Source organism: Cryptomeria japonica, chromosome 9, assembly GCF_030272615.1.
Source record: "Cryptomeria japonica chromosome 9, Sugi_1.0, whole genome shotgun sequence".
In the NCBI taxonomy this organism is placed as follows: Eukaryota; Viridiplantae; Streptophyta; class Pinopsida; order Cupressales; family Cupressaceae; genus Cryptomeria; species Cryptomeria japonica.
Window position 1 is genome coordinate 353,730,784 of NC_081413.1, and position 23,132 is coordinate 353,753,915.

Sequence of the window (23,132 nt, forward strand, 5' to 3'; positions counted from 1 at the left end):
AAGATGAAGTATAAATATGACAAGTACCATAATGAAGTTTCACTTTCACAACTTTCCTCTCCTTTGGATCACATCAAGGATACGGAGATAGGGCATGTGGACATGTCAGAATTCATTAAGAGGGTGGAGGATCCGCAGGATAGTAATATGCAACGGTTGTTGGACAGCCACATTCATCGTGCATCTTCTTTTTCAGTGGCTGCCCTATAACCTGAATTTGGTTCTCGCTTGCGCTCACCACTTCTACAAGGAGACAAGAACCATTAGAAATGATGATGGTGAGGCAATAATCCGTCTTGATGCGGATACTATTGAGAAAGTCTTCAGAATACCACCAACACCTGTTTATATGGAAATTTCAAAGGATAGTGCAGCTAAGTACTATGTCAAAAGGTAAAAGGATTGCAAACGCCATATTAACGGGTGGATTCATGAGCCACGAGCTGCCTTCACGAGGTGGGCTAAGTTGTACCGTTGTGACTTTAAGTGGGAAATTGGAGACATCATTACTCTCCTCAGCAGGATGATGGGTTTTGAGCACTCTAATGTGTTTGAGCCTTGGATGTATCAGTCTACCATGTTCATAAGGCAGTCCCATCATATATCATGGGGAGAGATAATCAGTGATGCTTTGTGCGAACAACTTGCAGCAGTCCCTACTACCATGACTTTCTACATGAATTCATACTTAGTGTATTTGGCTGCATCACTTAGACATTTCCCTGGTCTTTCTACCAAGGGTGATCGCTCGCTTATACCTGTGTGGGAATATTATGATCAGAGCTGCCTTTGAGACCCAACAGATTACATTTCAGAAGGGTTCAAGATGCATTCTTTGGTTACTTCATGTGCCAGTTTGACAAGACTCTAAAGAACAGAAGGGTGTCAGATGAAGCATGAGAAAGAGTGAATGAGTATGGGTGCTTGTTTCTTCAATTCCCGACTTTCACTTATGTAAGAGTCGGATGCTACAGTGGGCAGCCGTACATGCTTCCTAGATACTCGACCGATAAGATCATTCTTATGGAGTTGGGAAGACAGATCATGGTTGTGAACGCTCATCAATCTGTCAAGCATAAGGTTGGAATGGGGATTTTTACAACTAACCCATTGAAGATTGGCCGATATTCTCTTGTCACATCTGTCAAAGCCAAAGCTATGGAGACTGAGATGCAGTAGATTAAACTCAAAAGGTTTAAATCAAGGGCAGATTTTGACTATTGGAGTATGAAAGGAAAAGATCAAAAAGTCCTTCGTACATGTGCATCGTATTGAGGATATCTGGGTAGATCTCCATATAGAAAAGGAGGTTCTCAAGATGGACTACTACAGGCTTACTATTGAGCAAGTTATTGATCTGAACCTGGTGGATATTCTACAAGGAATGATTGATGATGGTAATGTGCTTGATCCAGAGTATGTCTCATGAAGGGTTGAGGAAGCCCCACTTCCTTTAATCCAATGGTCACATAAAGAATGCACTTCCATTCTTGAAAGATTTCAGCCTATCTTAGCTAACACCAACACGTGGCTCAAAGGTAGTGGTGTTAGACTCATCAAGATCAAGATTGGAAAAGAAGATGACTCTACAGGGACTCTTGGACGTAATTCTGAGATTCAGGTTGACAACAAGGAAGGTGCATCATCTTCAGGCACTGGGACCAAATTGCGGGTTAGTCGGGCAATAGTGCTTCCTCCTGAGGAGGCGACAGTTTGTGGAAAAGAAAAATCCTAGATTCACATTCATGTGATTGATCTTGATAATCCGAAGGAAGGACAACAATCCGACGATGCTCCTAAGTCACTGGCTTCGAATTCACCTCATGAGATTCCCTCCTCAGTTTCCATGGAGTTGCCTCTATCTCCTCTTGACATAATAGTGGAGGAGTCTCCTTAGAATGTCGTTCCTATTTTTAGCAATTGAGCCACCTCTTGATCGTCAACAAGAGAGTTTGCTGGAAATCCTCGAGGATACTCTTGCATGTATCCATTTGTCAGAGATTGATACCTCTACTTCTGGCTTTGAAGAATTTATGAGACAATCTTCATGCCCTTTGGTTACCGAGCAAACCATGGTCGCTATCCAAATAGACACTCCTCCTAGGGTGACCACGGTTGTTCAAATAGAAACTGCTTCTCCTTCGCCTTCAACAACTACTAGAGGAGAACTAGTCGTTTTACCTCCATGGCTTAGTTTTTTTACCCCAAAGAGGAAGAAGCAGGAATTCTCTCCTGATGTCTTTGATTATCAGCAACTCAAGCATTCTAGGCCCAAGGTTGCTAAAAAACTAAGACAATCTCAAGAGTAACTGTTGACAACAACAAGATGAAAGTGGCAGAAATTGTTGAACCCCTTGCGGATAAGCCACGTGAGGAAATGCAAGCTGCTGATTACAGGGTTACAAGGATAGAATTGGGTAAACAAACGCATGAAGTGGTCAAGCATGATGCCCAACAATCCGTAGCTTCACTAGTACAATGGTATGATGAACTTCTAGCAAAGAAAGACAAGCTAGAAGAGGAGAATAGGCAACTTGTTGCAGCTGTTCATAAAACTACAAAACCTGCTGGTGAATGGAGTAATCCTACAAGTTCTTCCGGTTCACAAGAATCAATTCGGGGAGTTGCAAGAGCTGCTCAGAAAATACAAGCGTTGGATTCTTGGGTGGATCAACTTCATGATTTGTGTGCACAAGTGCTGAAAGGCATTTTCCAAATGATGTCTAAGTTGGAGACCATTGAAGAGAAATTGAATCATACCTCCGAGACTTTCAAACAAAATTTGGAAAGGGTTGAAGGTAGCTTGACAATTTGGCGCACAATGCCTCGACAACAGTTGAGTGTTCTTCAAGAATATGGCATTATTCCTTCCAGGGTCATGTACTTGGAATTTGAAGAACTTCTAGAAAATAAAGCCCTTGTTCTCAAATCCCTCATTGAGGAGATTGATGATGCAATGAGATTGTGAGTTGAAGTATTCCAAGGTGTTGTTTCTCATTGTGAGAAGGCCTCTTGTAATAAAATGAGTCATAATGGAGAGTTGATACCAGAAGAAAAAGTGCTCGCAAATCTACAGATGAGGATTCATAATGAGTGGAGGAGCGAACAATTTTCAGCTGCCTCAATTCAGGTTTTGATGAAACATCAAATCTTTTTGCACGAAATCCAGTCCACTTTCGAGAAGAACGATCTATGCTTCTTCAATGCCATGACACCATCGTGAAGACCATGGTTGTTGCCAAGAACACCCACGAACTGAATCCTACTGAGCTACGAATGATCATCCAGAAGTTCGAAGGATTCATGTCTTCACATGTTGCAACTTAAGTATGTTTCAACACTTAGTTGCGTTTTTTCCAGAATTGTAATCTCTTAGTTGTAGTTTTTCTTTTGACAAGTTACATGTAAAAATATTTTGTAAATTGCAAGTCAAGTCTTTACTTGCACTTTTGTAATTACATGTAAAGAAACTACAAGTTGTGTTCAGTTAGGACTGTAGTTGGAATAAGTCATAGTTAGTTATTGAATAAGTCTTGGTGGTTGAGAGAATCTCTCAAGTTAGTTAGGATCCTCCCACCTTTTTCTCAAGACTTCTCTTCTATAAATACTTGAGAGGTCTATTGTAATTTTTATCTCTTAGAAAAGCAAACAAAAACTCTGCCAAATATACAACAAAGAAGTCTTTGAGTTTTCATGTGTGAATTCAAGAATTGAAAGAAATAGAAGAAAATTGCTCAAGCTTTGAGTCTTTGTGCTACATTCTTGAGTTTGTGTTCCATATTATCTTTCTTGCAAGTGTTTCTTTAAGAGCTTAATCGAATTTGATTTGCAGTCTTTGTGCTGCAAGTATTGGAGGTTAATATAAATTAAAGTAACTATTCTTTTGAGAGGAGCTGTAAGACTTTGTGCTTGCACTTGTTCTTAAGAGAGTTTAGAAGTAGATTTTGTAAGAAATAGCTGTGAGTCTTTGAGCTTGTACTACTTCTTACTGTTTTACGTACAAGAGAATAAGGTATTTCAGTCTTCGTGCTGATATAATTTGTTCTAAATATCATTAATATAGAAAAAGGGTAGATAGGACTTCACATAATCAAGACTTTGAGCTTGATATTGTTGGCCCGTCTTGAAGGAAGTGACGAAAGTCTTTGAGCTTTCAGGAAACTTCATTTTCTTTCTCTCATTTCATTTCACAAGTTGTTATTGCTGTTTTATGTTAAATTGCTATCACTTTTCTGTGAAGGGAAAAGGATATTGCCTTTCTTCAAAGAAGAAGAAAGACTGCTGTCCCACCCTATTTTAATTCAAGTTGTAGATAGATAGGGGGAGCCTTCCCTTAATTAGGAGAGTTTTACTCACTCACTGTGGTTGAAACCACAATTTTGTATATTTCCCCAAGTGTACAAAATTTTCAACCAACAAGTGTTTAAATATTAAAGTATCATTTTTGGTCCCCAAAGTTGGACATCTAAGTGTTATTCGGGACTTAAGTTATTTTTAAAATGCTAAGGGGGGGCTTTTCAAGGGAAAATAAAATATTTGAATTTTTAAAATGCCTTATTGTTGAAATGTAGCTAGGTCGAATCCGTAGCTTAATTAATTTTAATGTGGCCCTTGGCCTTAAAATTAATTATATTGATATAATCATTTAATGCATAGGGTTGGGCCCAATTTGGATGCTTATTTAACTTGCATATTGATTAATTATATCATGTGATTGGGCTGGGCCCAAATGGAACTTAATGTAACTTGTTAATATTGAAAGGGCATGCCCTATTTGGGCGCTCAATTTATGTGACTTGTAATGGTTATGGGGAAAGATCTATCGTTTATGTAACTTGTAACTTAACAGGTCGGGCCCTATTGAACATGTAACTTGTAACTTGTAAACTATATAGGTCAAGGCCTATTTGTAATGCATAGGAAATACATTTGAATTATTGTAACTTGGCAGAAAAATACGTAAGGCCAACCAAGTATTATGTTATGCTTAATCTCCTATATGTGAGGAGATTTGAGGATCACAAACACTATCTAAGCAAGCGAACTTATGGCTGCTGCTACACAAGGTCTGCCATCTAAGCGAACTTATGACTGCTGCTACTCTAAGCGAACTAGGTCTGCTACATGATCAACATATGCAACATCAATGAATCTACAAGTGTTACTAATTTATACAAGGGCTGCTGAAGTTGTTCAAGGGCTGAGCGAAGCAATTCATGTGCTGAGCGAAGGCATTCAAGAGCTGCCAAACTATCATATGAGGTTGACGAACTATCTTCTAGGCTGGGCAAACATCATATAGGCTGAGCATACTTCCATTCAAGGCTCACAAATTCATATGAGGACTAGCGAATTTCACTCAGTGTCTGGGTCTGCACATAATATTCTGAATGATTTGATCATATTCCGATCTGATCAGGACATCAGATAAGTATGTTTAGTTGACATTCATATTTGTGCCCTAGCTGGGCTAAGTTGTAACTGTTTTCTGCCCTTAATAATATTCAGATCTGAGACTTTGGTTGGTGGGTTTTTCCTCCAAGAGGGAGGTTTTCCCAAGGTATATTTGTGTTGTGTGCTTTGCATTAGTGTATGTTTTGTTTCTGCTACCTATTTGTCAATCTGATCACTAAAAACTATCATGGTATCAGAGCAAGTTCCTTCTATAAAGCCTAACTGCTTGAAGGTAGATCCTGTATTCTTTTTTTTTTTGCAAACTAGGGCTGAAGAAGTCTAGCGTGAATGATTGAGAATCGATTGTATCAGATAGTTCTACAACAACATAACAACTTGGAGATTGAGGGCATCGATGGGGCCGTAACAAGAGTATGAAGGTTTCAAATAAAATCTTAGAATACAGGTGTCCTTATTCCTCTACTCTCATTTGTTTACTTCTGTTAAGAAGGGTTCGCTTAGTTTGAGGATTTGTATCTGTTTGCTTTGTTGTTATTGGTATTAGTTGTTTTAGCATTTTGTTTTGTAACCCTAGTTTGGGGTCTTAACTAGAGCATAGGGTTTTCTTGTTTGTTAACTATCTCATCAAAGATATGTTGGTTTTGTGCATTTGTTTTCTTCTAGCTTCAAACCCTAGTATTCCTTGTATTTTATTAAGGGTTTGTATAATTGTCGTCCTAGGGTTTGTGACTGTCACCCTAGTTCGAGCTTTGTTTTTGAGTTAAAAATTTGTTCCAACCCTAGTTCGAGTTATGGATGTTGGTATTCGGTTATTCTCTATTCTGAGTATGCATACCTCAACATTATTCTTAACCCAAATTCATGATTTGCTATGAGGAATATGTAATGATCCAAATGTCAATGATGTTGTTGATCTGAATATTGATGATGCTTTGATGCAGTGATCTGAATATATCATAAAGTTGGAAACATATAATATATAGTGGTCTATTCTTCTTCATTCATCGTGGCACATATGCTTGGTATTTAGTTTGTATGGGGAACACTTCCTATTACATTTTGAAGTAAACATTTATTAAATTGTATTGCTTGATTAGTTTCTGCTTTCTTTTCATTAAAGCTGAATATACTTGAGGCTTTGTTCAATTTCTTGATGATGAAACCTAAGAACAATGCATAATAGAAGTATCTAACCTATTGAACATACATTATTCAGTTAGAATGATGTGGGTGCTCCCACCATGGAGATTTTGTGGCCTCAGTTCTTTTTTTTGGTATTTATCAATCATATGTTTGTGCTCAACTATACAATGTGTCTCTTCAATTGAGTGGTTGGTGCTTACATAATTATCCTGTATTCCTTCTGATTAGTTTTACGCATTGGCTGGAAAGATAACTTGGCTTATGTACACTGTTTTTCTGAAGACACACTTGTTTTAGTTCTTGTAATCAGTCATTATTTTAACTGCAATTCAATAATACAATAACATGATCAGGTGTGATCAACATATGACATTTTCAGTTCTTTGCCCAGGCGCGGTTATCTTACTGTTATTTGTTCAAAATTTGGAAAACAATTTACATTCCGTTAAAGAATGTTGTGTAGTTTTATACTATGATTGAAGGTATTCGAATTATGCAAATTGACCATATTATATCACAGCGACCTCATTTAGGAAGAGCGATTGATGATCGTGAGCATCTTCATATTCCTTGGACTAGCGATGTACAATTTGCTCTCATTGAGAAGTCAGTGGATATATTGACTCGAACATTGAATTCATATCAAATTTATCAACCAGAGAGAGCAACCAAATTTGAATTAAGGCAATTCACAAGGTTGAAGGGTGAAGGTTATTTGCGAATTCATCTCCATGCACATAGCAAACTAATCCTGGACACATCGATTTATGTTTGACAGTCAACAACTTTGGTAAGGGCGATTCTGATTTTAGAATTAGCGATCTATGGCACAATTTGTATTTGGTCGTTACCCAACCTGAGTTCAAATTGTATATAGTCACAACAAATTGAGGGAAAATGAATTTCCATTCTTGACCAAAACCCTTTACCTCAAAGCCGTCAAGTTGTATGGGAAAACAACCACATATCGATGCAATCAGGATGAAATGCATGACTACATTTGGGTAGTAATCTTAGTATCTCATAATCCCCGAAATCTTTGTGTATGATCGAAATGTTACAGTTTGTTATGCCAACAACTCCAAGCGATCCTTGCGTGTAACTCCAATATGTCGTCGCTGAGCTAAAGGTAGATGATATGTGATGGCAAGGGCCGAAGGCCACACAACCATCAGAGATCCATGGCCTTGAAAATGGAACAACTTAAGAACGTTGGTGGATTGTGTGGAAGTCTAGCCAATAAAGAGATAAGCTCTTTTATATTTGAATCATGTTCATGAATTTTCATGTTATTATTAATTCATTCTATTGGGATGTTGAATCATGTTTGATTGATGTTTCTCTTCAAGATAGTCTTGAACTATTATGCTTCAAGCTTCAGAGAGAGCTTGAGAATAGACATGAGAGCGTATACAAGCTTTCTGCTCATTCCTTCACTTGAGAAGATGGTTGAAGGTATGCCATGTTCATAATGATTGTGCTATGGGTCCTTTTCGTAGAAAGTGAAAGTAAGGGAAAAGAAAAATTAACATTTCTCATTCTGATTTATGAAAACTTATGATGGTTGCTTTCCTTAGTGGATTCTTATATTATGTAATCTTCATAAGATTTGGTTGTCACAACTTTATATTAAGGATTAAGAGAGAGTTCTATGTTCCCTACAATCCTCAGTAAAATGCTTTGATGAAAGAATTGACAATATTCTATAAGCTTAGGATTTTGTAAGCATGATGCTGATCCTATCGGTTTAATGTTGAAATGCTAATTCTGATTTACATATGATTTCTAACTAGAAAGAGTTAGTTTCAGAATTTGGAATAAAAATAGGCCTAATGCATTACTCTCTAGAGTTAGAAGTATGCCAAGGATCCAATGAATTTATATCTTGAATAATGGATTGCAGTGCTTCTACAACTAACTCTGATTTTGCAGATCCAACTGAGTTCGGGTAATTGATGGGATTCTTGATAAACTCTAGATAGCTGTTATGCATTGGCTATAGCTTGAAGTACTTCCTTAAAGAAGCATCCACTATATGTAGTAATAGTCTTCAGTTGTATTGAGTACTGAAGTAGATTATGTTGCATCAAGCATGGCTTCGAAGGAAGCAGTATGACTTCTTGTAAGATAGATGCACTGAGTTGAAGTACATCAGCAAGCCTCTTGATTGAATGAGGTTAAATACTTCAGAAGTGTGCTTTGGCTAAGAGGGAGTCTCAGCTTCTATGATACATTGTGTTGTATCCTCCACCCTCTGCGAGCAATGCAAGGTGGAACAACCCTCTGCGGGCAATGCAAGGTGGAACAACCCTCTACCGGCAATGCAAGGTGGTGTTGTCCATGGTGTACTTAGGATTCATCCTCTGCGGGTATGCATGATGAATATCATGGAAGGAGTCCATAATGTATATTGAATTCATCCGCTGCAGGCATGCATGATGGATATCATGGAAAGAGTCCATGGAGCATGGTCACGGTGTAACTTGATTATTCAAGGGATCCTCCCTAGCTAAGAGGGAGTGTTGAAATGTAGCTAGGTCGAATCCCTAGCTTAATTAATTTTAATGTGGCCCTTGGCCTTAAAATTAATTATATTGATGTAATCATTTAATGTATAGGGCTGGGCCCAATTTGGATGCTTATGTAACTTGCATATTGATTAATTATATCATGTAATTGGGCTGGGCCCAAATGGAACTTAATGTAACTTGTGAACATTGAAAGGGCAGGCCCTATTTGGGCACTCAATTTATGTGACTTGTAATGGTTATGGGGCAAGACCTATCGTTTATGTAATTTGTAACTCAACAGGTCGGGCCCTATTGAACATGTAACTTGTAACTTGTAAATTATATAGGTCAAGGCCTATTTGTAATGCATAGGAAATACATTTGAATTATTGTAACTTGGTGGCAAAATACACATGGCCGACCAAGTATTATGCTATGCTTAATCTCCTATATGTAAGGAGACTTGAGGATCACAAACACAATCTAAGTAAGCGAACTTATGACTGCTGCTACACAAGGTCTGCTATCTAAGCGAACTAGGTCTGCTACATGATCAGCATATGCAACATCAGCGAATCTACAAGCTGCTGAAGCTGTTCAAGGGCTGAGCGAAGGCATTCAAGAGCTGCCAAACTATCATATGAGGTTGACGAACTATCTTCTAGGCTGGGTGGACATCATATAGGCTGAGCATACTTCCATTCAAGGCTGACAAATTCATATGAGGACCAGCGAATTTCACTCAGGGTCTGGGTCTGCACATAATATTCTGAATGATTCGATCATATTCAGATCTGATCAGGACATCAGATAAGTATGTTTAGTTGACATTCATATTTGTGCCCTAGCTGGGCTAAGTTGTAACTGTTTTCTGCCTTTAATAATATTCAGATCTGAGACTTTGGTTGGTGGGTTTTTCCTCCAAGAGGGAGGTTTTCCCAGGGTATATTTGTGTTGTGTGCTTTGCATTACTGTGTATTTTGTTTCTGCTACCTATTTGTTAATCTGATCACTAAAAACTAACACTTATTTCCCTTGAAACTCTTTAAATTGGAGTTTTGGCTGTCATTTCATTAATTCAGAGTTGCACACTTAAGCAGAAGCTGAAGGAATAAAAGATTTCTTTCAGGTATCTTTAATCTTGCTGGTTTCGGTCGTGACAGACCCACCCTAATTGGTCCGGTGTTTTCACTCAGGAAACACAATGGTTTTAATGAAGATTTCAGATTCTGGGGTTTCATGAAATAAATATTTTTAAGTTAAATTGGTTGGTGAGTTTTTGTGTGTTTATTGGCATTGGATTTGTGGTGTTTTGTTGTCTTTCTTGGCGTTGCGATGCACTTTCAGTGAGATGGTTGAACCCTTCTTTTTGCATGGTAGGTGAGGTAATAACTTTTTGTAGCTACCTTTTTTAAAAGTTCCTTGACTGTTAGGCAACCAGATTGGACTAGATTTGAGGTAGCACATAGCAGGGTTTGAATTTTAGAAAGAGGTCGAATCACTAGAGTAGATTGTACCATTGATTTGGTGGGGGCGAGTGAGTCTAAGAGGATAAATGCCTTAGTTTTGGGGCAGTTTATTAGCTGGTTGAGGGCGCCCAGCACTTGGGAAGAGATAGAAACAAATTTTAGTTTGGCCTTGGTTGATTTGGAAGGGTTATGGGGAATGTTTGCTCGGCTGCCCCCATCTTTGGTGCCTAAATCAGACCTCCACCTTTGCTGGGGTGTTTTGAAATCACTTGGAGGTCTTTCCCTTCATTATTTGTAGTGGTATATTGGTTGGAATTGCCCCCTCATTTGGTGGTTCTTGGAGAGGGAGCAAGGTTAAGACTTGAGGGTAGTTTTAGAGCTTTTCAAGGCTGTTTGTGGACTGTAACAGAGTTGTAGCAAACCCGTTGTCTTAAAATTGGTGTTATCAGTCTTTGGTGTGTCATGTAGGTGAAACTCATGAATGTAGAAGGTTGCTGGTCGAAGTTGGGGTTAGTAAATGGGCTTCAGAGATTGATTTCCAGCTCTTGTGAGGATTGTCCACTTATTTGACCCACTGTAACATTGCTGAATAACTCTCTATGACTTCGTTATTGAGGTATTTGGATATGTTTAGTTGCTAGTTTTATTTTGCTATCATTTCCTAATGTTGTGCTTCATTGAAATGTCAAAATCTTCATGTGCATTGTAATGCACATTGCAAGAAGTATTGAACATATTCAAATCAGAAAATTCATATCAGTAAAAGCTCTATTTTTGCATTGTCATGTGACATATTGATGGACAAATTTAAAAAAGAAAAGTTAGGGGGTATTCTCAACAAAATACTAGTTTCAGAGATGAAGATCCCCTAGCTAGATGGTGTGATTTCATTTCAAGGATCACCATTGTGCTGCAGATTGAAGTTTTAGTTTGGGTTCCAAATATGGAAGATTTTGATGTGTTTTGACTCTTCAGTCTCCAATATCTTGCTGCTATTGTGGAGATTTTGTTGGAGTTTTGATGTGATAAAAGGGCAATTGGAGGATATTTTGGGTTGGAAGTTGTCATTGATGTCAAAGGTGAGATTGTTGTTTATCATTTATTTTAGAGGCTATGTCAAAGAAGAATAAATGCAGAAATCAATATGCAGTTTTGAACATATCAGATAATCATGTAAGTACTTTTGCAAAGTATATTAAATAGAGGTTAGTTTTGGGAAATAGAAGCAAAAAGTTATTGAATATTTTCCTATTTTAAGAGAAAAGTCAAGAAGGAGATATACCGCAGTTTTGAGACAGACCACTGTAAGTATTTTTAATGTAGATTTAAGGAAGTTTTTGAGAAAGAACCATAGCAGATCTAAAGACTGATTTATAGCAGACATTCTGAGCAGGTTTGTAAGATATGTAAAGAACAGTAGCAATAAACATTAAATGCAGAAATTAATTAAGTCTCTAAGGCAGAAAGTAAGATTAATGGTGGCAGCAAGTAAGATTAAATTCACTTTATGATGGCCGACCTCTCTATATTAATTCATATGGAGGTTAAATTATAATAAAATAAATATATATGTTCTTGAAAAAGCCAACTCCGTTCATATCCCTAGGGAGAATCATGTCCCTTCCAATGAAGTCACATCTATTCATGAAGTGCAATGCACCATGCAAGGTGGCATTTTAATTAAATTAAAAAAGAGGATATCTTGGCCAACCTCCTTGGAGGTAGCAGATATAAAATATATATCTGCTAAAGAGGGCCGACCACCTTGGAAAAGGCATTCCCATTGGTGAAGAGGTGCACTTTGAAGGGTATAAGTAGAAGTCATTCGAGAATGCAAAAGAAGGCAATTAATTGAATTTTATTTTGATTTAGAGCAGAAGTAAAAGCTTGAATTAGAGCAGAAAACAAGAAGAGTATTTTTTATTCTTATTGAAGAACATATGCAGATTTATATGAGAAACATGCGCTAGATTATTTGGATAAAATAAAGCAGATTTTGTGCAGGAGTTGGTCAGATTTGTAGCAGAACTTGTGTTTGATTTGAAGCAAAAGTTGGATCAGATTTGGAGCAGATCTTGTGCCTAATATGGAGCAGATTTGTAATCAGACTTAAGGGAGATTTAATCAGACATATGAGGCAGTTTTGGTCAGGCATATGAGTCATATTTAAGCAGACTTGTAGAAGACATTGGGACAGATCTAAGAAGCATTCTGGACAGTTCTTTTGAAGCACACATGAGCAGATTTTTGAGCAAATTAAGAGGCATAAGGTGAACTTGAGCAGACTTTGAAGGAGATTTATTGCAGATCTAAATAGACTTTGAAGGTGAAGTATTGCAGACCTGTGTATGAGAAGACTTTGAAGCTGAATTATTACAGACCTAAGAGCAGACTTTGAAGGTAAATTATTGCAGACCTAAGAGCAGACTTTGAAGGTAAATTATTGCAAACCTAAGAGCAGACTTTATAGGCGAATTATTTCAGACCTACAAGCAGACTTGGGAGGTGAATAAATAGAGGAGATCGTATTGTCTATCATCTGTTGAAGAAGCAACATAAATAGTGGAACCTTGATTTGATTTGGAAGTTGGTGCTTCTCAAAGGAGAGATTGGTGTGTCTTGCTAAGTTGGTGTTTAGTTATGGGGGAAAGCGCCTCCAAAAGTTGGTGCCTACGAACTAATGGGATTGGGGTCTACTGTGGGTTGGCACCTACAAAGTTGTAAGAAGTTCTGTATAAAAGCAATATTTTGCCATGGTTTTCTCCTGCAAGGGTTTCTATGTAAAATTGTGTGTGCATCTTGTGCTCTAATTTGCTAGATTTTTTTTGTGTTGATGTTTTGATTATTGCTTAAGATTACTAAATTTATAAATAGAAAAATTTCTTCTTATACTGATTCAACACCCCCCCCCCCCCCCTCAGTATAAGTGTGTGTGTGTTTTCTTCATTTGGTTGCTGTTGAGGCCGCACTATCTCAATCCAAGCCCTATATCCTTTGTTGGTTATATAGTGAAAATGGGATTTGAGTGAATAATGGAACTTGGGAAATCCTCTAAGGACGTTAAATATTTATAGGTTGATAGCGAGCTTATCATATAGACATAGATAGAAAACATGACATTGATGAATACCAAAGATTTATGACAATATATATGATTTGTTTATTTTGAAGAGTAAAGAGGCATGAGATAAATTGTCTAGAAAACGTTTAAGCAAGTAATGTTTAAGAAAGATAGTAATCATATGAATGGATTATGATCTGGACTGGTGGGATAGATGACAGATACTAGCGTACACTTATTTTTTCTACCTTGAGTGAAGTCATGAATGCTTGGTATATGGTGAAGAAAGGGGATTTGAGTGAATTGCAGAATCTTAGCAAATCATCAGAACAGTTCAAATATCTGTGGGGAGATAATGTGACTGTCATGTAGACATGCAATAGGAAACAATACAAAAATTTGAATGATGAATACAAAAGTACCCTTATGTTTAAGATATGTTATAGGTATATGCTTTGTTTATTTTGTTGGCTAAAAAGGCATGAAATAAACTGCGTGGAAGCCATTCAATTTTATGAATTGGTTTCTTTATCAGATAATTTTCTTTAACCATCTTTAGTTTATAATCATGTAGTGGATGGTAGTAGGAAAATCCATATTTTTGCTTGTGTAATATGTGATTGGACTTATGATTGATTATAATATTGTTGCATCTTAATTTAAATTTTAGACTATTGTTTTGTTTAGTTTGACAGCTTTTGTATGTGTTGTAATGTCAATGAAGCTAGCTAAGGAGCTGAACACCTTAAGTCAAGTTGCTATCATTGTGCACAATGATTGTCTCTATCTGGCTCAAGAAATTCTTGGACTTGCATTTGAGGTATGTATTATTAACATTACCTGCTGGAAATTCTAGTAGCTTCAATAACTCATTTACTCTTTTAATGTCTAAGCTTGCACTTTTAACAATAATGGAGAAAGATTTAGCAAGAATGCTATCTTTTGGATCCTAAGAATAATGAATTAACTTTAATGATTTAATTTGGCTTGTCAAATGATAATAGTGCCAAAACTGTTCTTTCATGCCACCCTGCTGACCCTTGACATCAATGACAAAATTCCAGCAATTTTCATACTTCATCATGTTTCTTCTTTATTTTACTTCATCTACATTCTTTTCATCCTTTAATTTATAGATCTCCGTGTTTAATTTAAGTTCATAAGTAGTTTTAATAGAAATCACTTTGCCAATCAAAATCATGATGAGAACTATATATATTTCTTATAAAATCTAAAAAAATTATAATTGAATAGACAAATGTTATTCTATATATTTAATCTCATATATTTCAACTTTATCAACTTTCTCTCATGTAACCCCTTTTCTTTAATATATATTTTGATCATTTACATGCAATTTTAATATTAATTTTACAAAATTATTATCATGTGTTGACATAATATTCAACTAGTGAATGACATTCACATCCCATACTATGTAGCCACTCCTAATTGAATAAAATATAATCTATATATTCAAAATATAGTCAAAGGTGATAATCATGCATTCCGGACTACATTAGTATCCTCTTTTCCTATAGGTCAAATATAATTGAATGGAAACAAATCCACAATTATATACCATTTCATCTAGTTGTTGAAACATAGGCAAGTATGAATCCAACAAGGATGCAATTTAAATTATTTATTACTAGTAAATTGGTTTATTACTATTGACATGGTATTAACAATACCTAGCTTGCTTGTAATAATTTAAAAGATGCATAAGCAATAAAAAATGATGTGATAGTTTAAAAATCTTAGTTCTATACAATAAAGCATATGTATAAGGTTATTGGGTTGATCAAGTCCAATAAAATCATAGTCCTATACAATTAAGCATATGTACAAGGTTATTGGGTTGATCAAGTCCAATAACAAAGTACAATAGATCAACCCAAAACTGATATAAAGAATTTATTGTCGTGCACAAAGTATGTCTCTCAGATATGTTAGACCTAATATTTCCTTTTTTTTAATGAATTAAATTGACTTAATTTCCTACACTGCTCTATTCCTCTTTTCCATCTAAATTTCTTCACAACTTGATTGATCTCTGAGCCAACTAATATGACTATGCATCTAAAATGAACTACTCCACAATTTAAGATCCATTGGATTAATAGCCAAAACCCCAAATATTGATCTAAAACGTAGTGTTCTCCAAATGGGTTGCTATTTTTGTACTCCCTCAGAGTCTTTAAATTTGCTAAGCTACATTCATGTATTCAATCTTATATAAAATCAATGCATAATAGTAAATAATCAAAATCTTTTGCAAAACTTCCCAAAATGATCCCTCTCTAGCTAGTCATCTGTAACAAATAAAATATGCATTAAAAAATGAGAAACAACCAATACAAACTATGTGACATTTGTTAGATTGTTCAATGGAATTGACAAGTTTATAATTGAAAACTACATCTTTACTAGAATAAGGTCATCTTATCCTTATAATGGAAAGTGTTTAAGCATTTTTAGCAACAATACTAGCACCCTTAAATTCAAGGATGATGATTTTTTCAAGTAAATTCCTAGATGTTTATTTGACTATAACTATGAGGATTCAGATTGACAACCATCTAGGAAACCCAAAAAAATTTAATTGGATCAAAATTTTTATTTGGGAATTTTCTCATGAAGTAATATCAACATTGTTAGATTGTGTAATGAAAATGTATTAGTATGAAATTGAAATATTAGAAATGGTTTTGATTTTGAGATGTTGTCTCTCCCCCTGTAACATTTGACATGTCCCTATGTATGAGCCTAAGAGAATCTATAAATCATCATTTCTACCTCATCTTTTCCAAGTTTAAGCTTTGGAAATAGTCCTAGGACCTATGAGTTATTGGGCCACGATGTAGACTTAGGTAAATCTAGAGGTTGGTTTTGCTAATAATAAGCATAGTATCACTACCTCATTTCCACTAGTCCATCGATTCCATATAATACAAGAAAAAAGTACAACAATCGTGCACCATTATATTTCTTTGTTCATTCAAAAAGATTATTTATTTTCAAATTTCTCTTATTCACATTGTTCTATATATTGCAAATAATTTTATTGGTTGAATTCCTTATGTCTTATTTAACTAGGGATAATAGTCATAACCAATTCCCCAATCATTATGTTTCATAAGAGTGATTAATAATTTAATGAGAAGATGTTAATTAGCTAGTCAATAATAATTTGTTTCTTGTAAACCATAGTCTAATTATAATAATATGGTGTAAATTAATATATTAAAAGGTAAAGATTTTTGTTTTGATGGGGTTGGTGTGGGGTAGAATTTCACATTTACAACTAAGTACCAATCATTTGGAAGCTAATTTATGTATTCATTAGTAATGCACCTTACTATTTCCACTGTTTAAAAAAAACTATAAATTTCATATGTTTTCATTATAATAATTGTTTCTCATCTCAAACATTTTTGATGTATTATTGATGATTATCCTTCTTAAGATCACTAGGATCATTAAATAGTCATCAATAGCTTATTCTATCTTTTTTTGGAAAAAGCCACCCATGACTAAAAAAAACGACAATTGTTGTCCTTGTGACAATCTGCTTTATCTTTGATCATTCCTTTGCTAGGAAGTTCATGTTAAAAGGGTGATCTCTTCTATGTAATTTCTACATGAAAATTGAATTGATATATTGATAGCACCAAACAAGTTACAAATGTATAATTTTGTCATAATAAAAAATATGACAAGATTGTGTTGTAAGAATTGTACAAACAAAAGAAAGTTTAATGTCTAAATAATGTTAGACATCTCATTCATGTCGGTATAGTACCACAATGTTCATCTTTAGAAAGTATCCCATCTTTGGTTTGGGCCAAAAAAATATATAAAAATGTGTTATCCACAAAATCACACATAATCGAAACAAGCACGTGAGATGTTACTCGTAAAAAAATGTTTATTAATAAACCATAGACTCTTCCATAGGTTTACATGGCTAATGCCAAGGATGTAGTTTCTTGAGTAATTTAACAAAGCTCAATGAGTAGGGTCAATAGCAATTCAATGAAATTTTCCAACTTCCTCTATTATGATGATCATATGACAAATCCTCCCAAGCATTCATTTTATCCTTTTACCTTTCCAGATCCAATAATGGATACGAGACACTTTTACCTCTTGAATGCATGTAACATGAATCAAAGATAAATAATAAGGAACAAACAATATATCTCAAGAAAGAGATACATTTTATCAATGAAAATCACATTAATTCATGTAATAATAATTGTTTTCTCTTGTCTAGGACTTATTTATTAATTGGATTTATACATGATATGTGGATAGGTTGAAGTGGCAGCACATATATATGATTCACAAATTTGTTAGAGCTTTAATTAATGAACATAGACAAGATCACCGAGAAATTGTGCTCCATCATCATATGTATTGTATAATGGAGTGGTTTGACCTTCTTGGGTGTTGTAGATACTCTGGTTTAATTCGTCTGATCTATAACAGTAGAAATTTTATCATACTCAAACAGTTCGATGGACATGATGCAATGTGAATATACAGATGTAGTGTGCAATTTGTCTAACTGCTAACATAAATCCTTGCAGGAATACTAATTTCATGGATCGCTTTTAATATTTATGTAGAAGTAACCTTTGCTAGTATCCTTAATGTTTGTGAGCCAATCTGAACGGTTTATAAGACAGCCTAGCATACATGGTAAGAAATGATAAAGGAAGTACAATAGATATAAGATATAAGATCGACCAGGTAAACAGAAGTATGAGTTGCCATTGTATTAATTAAGTTTTAATTAAATATTTAGGAAAAGGTTTTTCTATAAAGACTACACCAAAGAAACTTAATTTGTATGCAGGGGAATCTAACCACTTCGTACATGCATATCCTGCGATCATTACATTCTTCAAGGTATTCTATCAAAAAGTTAACATGCTGTTGACGTGGATGAAATCGCATTGCTGCAAACTCCAGACGGCCAACGCAGAATAGAATAACCAGCTAAGTATCCTATCCTCTCTTGAGATAAGGAAGTCCCTAATGCTATTTTTTATATTTGATCAAAGGGGACAACCTCAAGGTTTCTTTTGTCAGGTCTTGATTGCAGGATCTCTCAGTGGCTTGATGTGTTTTTGCTAGAAACACAAGGGGACTTACGATTTGCAACAAGCTAGTCTGCTGTGATTCTCGAATTACGCAATAAAGAGCAAAAGGAAAGGGTTAGGAGATCTAAAACTAACAACACGGGTATGCAGATAGACAGATTCAACATAACCAATTCCTGCTTGGCCAGAATAGCTCACAACCTTGCAGGAACGGTGCAATCTTCAAAGGGACTTGGAAGATTTTCAGACTGGAGACGCACGACTAAGCACCCAATTCTGGCGCAGCTCAGACGGACACTTGCAATTGAACTAAGCACAATTAAAGGCTCAAGTTAACCACACAAAAGGATACACAATCAACATATCCTCAGTGGTATGAGCTCGAATCTATCAAATACCTGCACACCCAAAACAGAAAGATCTATCTAAAATGCTGAAAGAAACCATGCAAACAGGATGAAAACAAGACAATAAACACCAAATCAATGTTCATATATTTTCTTCAGCTGCCATTACAACAATTTCTGCAGCATCTCTATGCTACTGCTAAGATCTAACCTATTCTAACCTCTAAGATCTAACTATCTAACAAGCTCTGATTATCTCACTATCTAACTATCTAACCCTTTACAAAAGAAAGGCCTCTGCCTTTTATAGATTTTACAATAATGAATCGAAGGCTAGGATGGACTGCATCCAAAGGTCCTGATCTGCCTTCCAGAAGCTGGCAGCTTTAATCCATGCCTAATCAATTCTCAGTTATCCAACCAACCTCAATTTCAACCACCTACAACTGTTTTGGCATTAATTTGAGTCTATCCAATCTTCTTGGTGGTTGGGAATAGTTATCCACAAAAATATCTTGCATGGGACCCATAGGCAGTTTACAATAAAGCAATTTCAGCTTTTTAGGAATTGAATTCCTTGAATTAAATCCAGCTGTGCATTTTCTTGATAATGCATAAACTTGCAGCATTCAGAGTGTTCTTTGGTCTTTGGTCCCGGTGGTGGACTTCATCTTTGTTCAGCGGCACGGTTCCCAATGTTTGGTTGCTCTCGCGCTCCTGCAGCACATTCCCACATCTTTTTCTTTTTCCAGTTTTCAACGCCTGGCCTTGATTGTGATCCTTCCTTGATTTGCGTTTCATGTTTTTTCTCCTGGTTCTCCAATGACGTCCTGCAATCAATCAACCAGTTTCACTTCATTAAATTAATTTGAAAAATTAAATAATTTAACAAATATTAAATTTAATTACGACGTCTGGCTTGAGAAGCTCTTTGTGAGATGTATCTTGAAAATGCTTCTCCTTTCTCTTCGAATGTGAAATTTGATCCTTGGCCTTGATGGTGTTTGGGCGATTTACTTCTGCGTGATTTTACCTTTGGAGTCTTGGGCGTTTTGAATGGGTTTACGACGTTTTGAAAACCTCTTATAGCACGATTCTGGAGGTTTGAAGAGCTTCTGAAAATTTTAACACTCTAACTCTCATGCCTTTTGTGGTAAATTTCGGAGAACTTAGACATTTTTGTAATTTCATCATATTCTCCAATTTAGCCCCCCAGGGTCCGAAATTGGCGTTTTAAGTGAAATTTCGGACCATTTGGGGATTTTTGCACGTCTTCCAAATATTAAATTTCGGCCCCATGGTCCGAAATTCATGTTTTGGGTGAAATTCGGAGCTCTTGGGGTTTCTTACAAACCTTTTAAGCATTTTCGGACCTAAAGCACCCTTTTGGGAAATTTCGGATTGTTAGAACTTTTTTGCAACTTTATCATTTTCGGACCTTCAGGCATTTTTTGGAATTTAAAAGAAAACTTCGGGCCATAAGGCTTTTTACAACTTGCCTAGAATTTCGGACCATTCAGCATATTTTGCAAAAAAAACTTCGGACCCTTAAACACTTCTGCAAATTCGGAGGTTTTCATGTTTTGGCGAACTCTGCTGGGAATATTTTCGGACCTAAACGCGCTTGGAAATTTCGCGATTTTAGACTCTTTTGGCGAATTTCGGAGCATTTAAACACTTTTGCGAACTCTATCATTTTGAAACTTGAACCACTCTTTTGCAAATTTCGGAGTGTTTGAATGAATTTTAACGCCTTTTGCGATTTTCGTGTTTTAACAAGAACCATGGAGTTTCGGACCTGGACGCCTCTTCACGTTATGCAAACTTCAGAGTATTCATCGCTCTTGGGATTTCGCGGCTTCAGGACTTTTGGCGAGTTTTTTAAAGAATTTTCGGAGTACTTAACATGATTTGCAAATTCCTTTAAAAACATCGGACCATTGGCACATTTTTGCAACTTTTAAATAAAGTTCGAACCACTCACGCCCTTTGGGATTTCGGGGTTTAAACGCCTTTTGGCGAATTTCAGATCTCAAACGCGTTTTGTTTTTTAAACTCGACGCACTTTCCATTTACCTCCCAGGGTCCGAAAATGAGGACACTTAAGTGGTTTTCGGACCTTGTAACATATTTTGCAAAATCGCGTTTTTTTTTAAACATTTCGCCCCAGGGTCCGAAAATGGACATTTAAAGTGTTTTTCGGACCTTGAGGGTCTTTTGGCAAATTAAGGCAAATTTCTGACCTAAAGGGCCTCTTGGCAAGTTTTCACTTTTTCAACTTTTGGCTTCTGGGTCTGAAATTGAGCATAAGTGACATTTCCATATGTCTTTCTCCTTTCTTATACTTTAAGTTATATTCCATATATACTTTCAGGATGTTTGAGAGTGGTTTCGGCCCTCCAGGAGTTATATTGCAAATTCTAGTTTTTGGAGGTTTCCTCAGTTTTCCAGACTTAGTCAAATTTCAGGATCAGGACATTCCAGACTTAGCCAAATTTTAGGGCAGGACAGAAAGGCACAAACTGGGGGGTCCCTGTCCAAGATGGGGATGGGTGTGCGATTCGCACAACACATGCCTTGTCTATGGTTCCATATTTTGCATACGTGGCTACATGCAAATATAACTTTTGATGAAAATCTTCATTCCTCTATGCTTTTATGGATGTCCATACTCTGGCAAAGGTCATCGAGTTTGGCTTTACACCCGCCAATTGTATTTATTTAAACGTTTCTGAAGCATTTCTTATAAAAACTTTGGAGCATTAGATCAAAGTTGTCTATGTTAGATGGAAAATGTCCTACATCCACTATTGTACTTTGAATTCTGTTGATGACATGGATGGAGATTAGAACAGGCTTTCAGATATGGGGCATATCAAAATTCATTCACCTCCAACATGCCCCAAGGCAGGATGTTCAATGGAATTTGTAGCCAGAAAAATCAATTAGCATCAATTGCCCATTCTTCGATACCAGAGACAGAGCCCATCATGTCTTTTATATACCAATACAATCATACCATCCATGCCGCACCTCAGACTAATCTCTGAAATCCTGACAATTGTATTTATCAAGCTTCATGTGTGTGTTCTGGGTGTAGATGTAAAAGTGACATCCTTGGGCATGGGTGATGGAAAGTGATGGGAAACCAACCTTCATAGAGATGCAGGAGGAAGAGAAACAAAAGGAGAATTAGGAGGGGATGAAGCTGGAATGGGAGAAATGACCAGAGGTTCTTCACTTAGCTGTAGATGAGTAGTAGATCTTGTTAATTCTTATAACGTCAGTTGTACAATTTCATAATTCCGATGCATTGATTACATGTTAACTATTAGTATGTATGTTAACAATCAATAATAAAATCAAAACCGAATTATGATGTTTGTCACTGGTCACACCCTTTCATGTTAACAGGCTATGATAAGCGATTCATACTCGCGTTCCTCACGATCAGCGATGATCTTAATGTTGTTAACGTGTTGTGTTATAATGAGTGGCACATAGGAAGAGATGTGTCTTCCCACGTGGGAAGACATATCTCTTCACTACATAACCCCTCTTTCACATATATATATCATACATACAATGAGGAGGAACATAATGCCGAAATTGATAAGTATTGTGCATCCTTCCATTTACACAACAGCAGTTCAAATTTAATTTCAGAGTATATCCTCATCTCTTCTATCCTCTTGATCACAGAATTTGAATAAACTTAACTTGGTATCAGAGCGAAGTTAAGGAAGATCAAATTAAATTCTGTAACGATCATATAGACTTTCACTCGGCTCTTAGTAGATCACATTCCTATAATCCTAATGGGAACCGGAGTTAGGTTTGAAGATTGACTAGATGGAGCATCAAATTTTGTATCTTGGAAATTCAGGATCATGCTTGTTTTGAAAGAAAATAAAATTGACTCCCATGTCAAAAGTGAAATTCGTGAACCCTCTGCTGATACAGAGAAAATTCAGTGGAGCAAGGACAATGAGAAGGCTCTTAAGATAATTGTGGATTCAGTGAGAGACCACATTGTGCCAATTATTTCCAAATATGAGACGACTTTTCAAATGTTC

The 23,132-nt window shown here is 36.2% G+C and overlaps 1 protein-coding gene across 5 annotated transcripts in view; it reads left to right on the plus strand.

Annotated features, from left to right (window-relative positions):
* LOC131029698 (centromere/kinetochore protein zw10 homolog) overlaps positions 1-23,132 on the plus strand; it is a 211,385-nt gene that overhangs the window by 128,205 nt on the left and 60,048 nt on the right. For all 5 annotated transcript variants that reach the window (XM_057960297.2, XM_057960299.2, XM_057960298.2 and 2 more), the window contains one exon: positions 14,323-14,418. In XM_057960297.2, the coding sequence (XP_057816280.2) occupies positions 14,323-14,418 (96 nt within the window). The remainder of the gene's footprint in view (positions 1-14,322; positions 14,419-23,132) is intronic.